Source organism: Corvus brachyrhynchos, unplaced genomic scaffold, assembly GCF_000691975.1.
Source record: "Corvus brachyrhynchos isolate BGI_N302 unplaced genomic scaffold, ASM69197v1 scaffold146, whole genome shotgun sequence".
NCBI lineage: Eukaryota > Metazoa > Chordata > Aves > Passeriformes > Corvidae > Corvus > Corvus brachyrhynchos.
The window spans coordinates 1019360-1026115 of record NW_008238960.1 but is presented as its reverse complement, the minus strand read 5'-3'; the positions used below and the strand labels follow the sequence as shown (position 1 = coordinate 1026115).

The 6756-nt window shown below is 38.1% G+C and overlaps 1 protein-coding gene across 1 annotated transcript in view; it reads right to left on the bottom strand.

Annotated features, from left to right (window-relative positions):
- The window catches only part of RECK (reversion inducing cysteine rich protein with kazal motifs), a 43910-nt gene that overhangs the window by 29587 nt on the left and 7567 nt on the right, over window positions 1-6756 (bottom strand). The window contains exons 4-5 of the mRNA XM_008637129.2: window positions 2535-2620; window positions 817-864 (exon numbers count right to left, since the gene is read on the bottom strand). Of these exons, the coding sequence (XP_008635351.1) occupies window positions 817-864; window positions 2535-2620 (134 nt within the window). The remainder of the gene's footprint in view (window positions 1-816; window positions 865-2534; window positions 2621-6756) is intronic.

The window sequence follows — 6756 nt, the reverse complement described above, 5'->3', positions numbered from 1 at the left end:
AGGGGGGGGGGGGAAAAATAATTTAATGCTTCCTGGAAAAAAAAGGAAAGCTACTCCACTTCTGCCCAAATCAAAGAACAGAAAATTGTCTGATATCCCGAACTGTTGATTATGAGCAGAACTGATGCAGGACTACCTAACTCAGGGCAGAAGGAAATGAGATGAAAGGGGGCAGGAGGAATCTGGCTTTTAATTAAGACAAAGATCAAAAGAACAGCAGTCCTTGCAGAGTAGCATTTCTACATGCTGTGTTAAAAAGAACATAGGTAAAGGCAGATTTCTGAAGATATCCTGATGATTAATTTTATGAGGAGAACAGTAAAAATAACTGCAAGCATCAACAGTTTCACTGATGTTACAAAAAATTATACATTTGAAATTATTTATATTCAGATAGGATACTTAAAAGGCTATTCTTTCCTGAGTTTATTTCTTTAGGTCACTTTTAAGCTGACTCGCTCACTGTCCAAGCTGAAAGGTTTCTGACAGATTGAATGATCACAATGAATGCTGACTTTGATCAAAACTCCTATGAAATAAACTTTTTGGGAATCCATGTCTCCATTTTGAAAGTCGCAAACTTTTCATTTAAATTAAGGTATATGCAGGTCTAAAAAATCCAAAACTTTTTTACAGAAAGTGATTATACTTTTATAAAAACTGTAGAGAGATAATTTACATTTGGATGAAAATGAGCACATTCAGAAATACAACTACAAAAAGACTGGACTTTCCCTCTTCTACAGGATACTTCTTACAGAACTTATAGAACAGTTGATTTTTTTTTCAGATATACTCAGACACATAAAAACATACCTCGTATTCCTTCCTGCAGACCTTTAAAACATCATTTTTTGCAGAGGCCTGAAAGACAGACAAATTTCTCCATTTGTAGTAGAAAATAATAAAATCATGTTGCAAAATACAGACAGTTCTACTTTTAAATTAACTGCAATAACCATGGATTCATGATCTATTAAAATGTTCTTTTAAGAACCTAAAGAATCTATGTAAAGCTCTAAGAAAAAAAAAGGAGAAGCCATGACTATTAATATAACATTTAATGAAAACCCAAACCCTCATATTTCTGCACCAAGTTAGTTGATAGTGGAAGCACACTAAGCAACTTTGGTTTTGTGAAAGGTTTGCCAGATAGAGCAGAACACAGAAAGCATTTAACAAATGGAAGAGCTTGAGCATAAAGATCTCCCCATTTTTTGCATCCTAATTAACACTTGAGTGTCGCTTTCCATTCTCCTCCCTTTTCTATGTTCAGCTCTATGGTTCCTATTGTCAAACTGAGTAGCAGAAATTCTCCCCTCAAACTGCAGATCACTTTGTTCTATACAAAATCTCGTGCTCCTTTTTCATATGGCAGACATTCAAAACTGTAATAACTACTAACATGTTACTGCCCCCTCCAGTAATTTAAAACACCTGGGTAAAGTCTGACCTTGGACCTATTGTATCACTGCCTTCAAAATGACTCCAAAATCCCCTCAAGTTTCAAGAATCAAAATTAAAATCCATATATTTCCCATTATCCCTAATATTTGGCAAGTATTTATATTTGAGTATAAATGAAAAAAAATAGGCAATGTTTTAACCAGAGTCTGCTAAAGTACAAAATACAGCCAATATTCTGAAACAACAGAGTCTGCAATCAAACAATACAACATCTGATTTGGAAAATAATGAGAAATGATGTAACAATCATAGGATTAAATTAATAGAACTTAATAAGACTGTAATAAAGAGAAATGTCTTTATCAGTTCTGGAAGACACTTAAGCATTACGACAAATTTGAAAACACGGCTAAAAAATGCATTTGAGGATAAACATCCATCTTCTTTTCAGAAGATCAAAAGTACCCAGTTTGTTTACTCACTCCTCATCTCTCTCCCACACTACTCTGTGTACTCACTGCTCATCTCTCGCCACATAGTTTAAACTCTGTGCTTTTGGGTTAAAGTAGGGGTTTTTTTATGACAGCAGTTTGCAGTAGGCAAAGATTAAGACTACAGAGGTAACATTCACAAGTATGAATATTAAGTACATCTGTGCTCCACAAATGAATTACAAGGATGATGATAACTACAAATATGCTCTTAGATTTTGAAGGTGTTTTTAAAGCCACAAACATATTTAGAGGAAAAAAAAAATCACAAAATGCTTCACAGATTTTTAATAAATAGGTCATTGCTAAATTTATGTATTATGCTTGCAACTGTTACTTAACAAAAACAATGCTTCTATTAAAACAAAACCCCCCCCCCTTTCTTGATGAACAAAAACTGCTTTGAAGAGGCACAAAAATCTGTTTGGGGCTGTAACTTCAATGCTGTATCGCTAAACATGACACTGCAAAAAAAAGAGAGCTTAGGATCAGCCATACGTTGCCTTCCACTCAACATTATTTTAAAGTAACAACTTTTATGTAGAGACTGTGACAAAAAAGTCAAAGTTAAGTTTAGGATAACCATTGAGACCTGCAGAATCAGTCTGGATTCAGTCAGTAAGGTGAAAGCCTTACCTGCTTACACGCTTGCCGACACTCCACAGCAATAGCCAGCTCACAGCAGCCTAAACCAACCCACCCATCAGACTTCTTCAAAACTCCTTTGGAAACAAGATGACAGACTTATTAGAGTAGAAAGAGAAACTATGCCACCATTTTCCCTTCCCTCTACTTTTCAAATTTGATAATCCTGTTCTCATTCAAGAAGCCTATGTATAGATTGCATTTTTATTGCAATTCCAAACCAACTTTAAGCAAAAGAAGAAATAGCCTCTGCTTTCATAAATGCTGAAACTAGCAATTAATGAAGTACCTTCCATACATTGAGGTTAAAGATGCTTTATGCAAACTATTTTATGTTCAATGGAAGTATTAGATTTTGATAATCTATCTAATCTGAAATATAAACTAACAAAACCATCAGGAAAACAGTCCCATTAAAACTGAGAACATCATCTCTTACAGATAACATCCTGTTGTTTGCTTCAATAGCACATTTTTCTACCAACTTTGTCAATGCAGAAAATGTTCCTTATTGTTTCTCCAAACTTCCTGTGGTGGTTTTGGTCAGGATGGAGTTAAACTTCTTCAACTGAGCTGGCATGGGGAGATGTTTTGGACTTCTGATTAAAACCGTGTTGATAACACAGGGATGGTTTTAGTTACTGCTAACACAGGCAGCATCAAGGCCTTTTCTGTTTTCCATAGGGACTCACAAGTAGGCTGGCATGCACAAGAGGTCAGGAGGGGACACTGCCAGGACAGCTGACTCCAGGTGACATTCCATACCGCATGGCACCATGCTCAGCCATAAAAGCTGGGGGGGTTGATGTTGACAGGGGCTGCCACTGCTTGGGGACTGGCTGGTAATCAGTCGGTTGGTGGTGAGCAATTATTTTCTTCTGCGTCACTTGTTTTTCTTGGGTTTTTTTTCTTCCTTTCTTTGACTTTCCTTCTATTTTTAGATTATAAACTGTCTATCCCAACCATGGGTTTTCTCACTGTTGCCCTCTGATTCTCCCCTCTCTCCCACTGATGGAAGAATGAGCACTGTGTGGTAATTAGCTGCCTACTGGAGTTAATTCACGACCCTTCCTCTGTCATTTATCTCCCCAGTAGCATGGTTTCATAGCCAGAACTATCTCCAATAAAAGTTTCCTATCTCCCTGTCTCTCTTAATCCACTTACTTCACTATTTGCATTATCGTCATCTCTTACCATAAAGTTACATAGAAATATAGTAAGAAGCAAATTGCTGCCATAAGTTGTTTCATCCTTTTATCAATAATAAATACAGATTTTCAAGACATCAGAAATAAAATAACACATTCCTGTATCTATTTCTCATGTAACTTTAAAGACAGAAATAAAGGGAAGGTTTGATCTATGCAGCTGCCCACCAGCTGTGACAAACTTGCTACATTCTTTTTCTTAGGACAGGAGGTAGAATTATTTAACTCAAATGAATCACTCATTTTTGTTATGATATTTGAAAAATAAAGCAGTACTTTAGTTACATACACAAATTATATTCGTTATGTAGAAATAAAAAAGTAGAAAGCAAGAGAATGAACAACTTAATTTTTAAAAATGCTCTTAAACCTAGTGGAAATGCCTATTTAGAAGAGCTACATGGGATGTTCAGCTTTAAAAAAGGGAAATGGAAGAGCTAGGTGCAAGACCAGTGACCTTAAATTTAGATGCTAAGAAAACACTTGGAAAAAAGTAATAAAAAATAATTGCAATCAATGGAAAACAATGGCAAATTGGTATTTATAATGAAGAAAATTGCCTTTAAAATACACTTTGTAGGCTTTACAAACACAGGTGGCATAGAAAGTCTTGCCAGCATCTGTCTTTCATGACATTCCAATGGGCAAATTAAGAAAACGCACTAATGGCAAATTTATACAAGAGAAGCAAAATCTCCACTAAATTAACACATTCCCCATGGAAATTAAAATAAGCCTAACAGTTATTAAAACACAAATTAAAACCTTAATGCTTGACACAAGTAAGGTAGCAGCATTGCCCAGCAGGTGGAGGGAGCAGAGGGACAAAGGTACAGGACAGCTTCTGGTTGTAGCCTGTATTCTGTCAGTTTGACCATCTGAATGTCCAGGTTCTCTGCAGGCACTGCAGGCCAGTGATCCATAGGTCTTTCTGGAGACTCTCAAAATCCTCTTGACACCTATTCAGAGTATTGGCTCAGCTTTCCAACTCACACTAGTTCGAAGCAGCTGTGAAGGTCACAAACAACTGCAAGTACAGCTCACCTTTCACTTCCACAATTGGGCTGCAGAACTAGTTTTTCAGAGGCTGAGCATCTTTTTGACAGTGTCAAGGAGATCACTGTTGTGCACACATCAGTAGCTTGCAATCACTGTTCAAAAATCTGGAATTTAGGTTTGACTACATATGTACAGTTAACTGTCAAGTCCACCACTCACTATACTCTGTTCTAGGCATTAAATAACACGTCAGTCGTTTCTGCATTAATTCCTATGTGGAGATTCCTTTCAATCAGAACAGTTATGTTTGATAGAACATTTATTAGTAGGATTGATAACCTAAGGCATAAGCAATCTAAAAAACATCAAAGAAACACCATGTGCAATATGAAAAAAAGATTTCCAGAAATCTCTGCTGCAATAACTAGCTGTATCCAGGAGAAGCACATGACAAATACAGCTGGACAGCTTTAGGGGCAGTGTCACCCCTGAGCAGTCACCACTGAGTAATCAGGCATCCATATGTTGTGCAATACAGGGCCTGTGGTTTCAGACATACTGGAACTAAACTAAATGGTGATAAAAGAATGAAGCAAGCGACAAATACACACCAAATTAAGAAGGCTGATTATTTTCAGCTGTCACTAATATTTTCTTGGCAAGTGGCCCTCTCTCCAGGTTATATCCAACCAGCAGACAAGCTCATGAATAAACTGATTGCACACTCTCAAGAAACATTGAACTTCAATCTTAATACAGCAACTTTTAAATTAATTTTGTCATCAAGGTAGTTAAGATGTGTGCATTTCTAGATGAAAACACACCTTTAGTGCACAATTAATTGACTGGAGCCCATACTTACGATAATTCATCAAATTCATCTGTACAATACAGATTCCTGAGCTATAACAAATCATCTAGTTGCCTAACACAGGCTCTCAGCTTGCTCCCACATATGTTCCAGCTCCTTAATCACCTTACAATGGCTCTTTGCTGAACTTGCTCCAGTGTGTTCATAGTGTTCTTGTCCCAAAATGCTCAGAACTGGACACAGTGTGCCTGATGTGGTCTCAACAATGCTGAGTAGAGGGGAAGGATCAGCTCCCTTGATCTGCTGGCAACATTGTTGCTAATGCAGTCTAGTCCTCTTTGTTCCAAAGGCACACTGCTGGATCATGTTCCACTTGCTGGTCACCAGGATTCCCAGGTACCTTTCTACCAAGCTGCTTTCCAGCTGGCCAGCCTCCTGTATGCTGTGGAGCATGGGGCCTGTGCCAGGTGCAGGACTTTTCATTTCCTTTTCGGGAATTTCATGAGGTTCCTGTCTGCCTGTTGCTTTGGTTAATCAATATCCCTGTGAATGGTAGCACAACCATCTGGTCTAGCAACCTCTCCTTTCACTTTTGCATCACTGGTGAATAAGCTGAGAGTGAACTCTGCCCCATCATTAACTAAGATGTTAAATAGGACTAGATCCAGCATCAACCCTTGGGATACTGGCCTACAGCTGCACTCTGTGACACTGATCAAGCCTTTGGGCATGGCAGTTTGGCCAGTTTTCACTTCACCTCCACTGCTCTCTTATCCAGCTCACACTTCACCAGTTTGTCTATAAGGAAGTTATAAAAAATAGTGATAAAATCCTTACTGAAACAGAGACAACATTTCTCCTCATCTAAAAAGGCAGTCACCTCATCAGAGGGCTATCAGGTTGGTTCAGCACAGTTTCCCCTTCATATATCCATGCTGATTATAAACTATCAGCTTCTTGTTCTTGATGTGTCTGGAAGTTGTTTGCAGGAAGATTTGCTCCATTACTTCCCCAGGGTCTGAGGTGAAACTGTCCAAGCCTATAGCTCCTCAGGTCCTCCTTGCCCTTTCTACAGGAAGGAGTGAACTTGCTTTCTTCCTTTCTTCATCACGGTCCCCAGCATCCCCTCTCAATACCTAGCCCTATCCTCCTCCATCAGGCGCAAGTTTTCCTCGCTCTGGACTTTATGACTGAC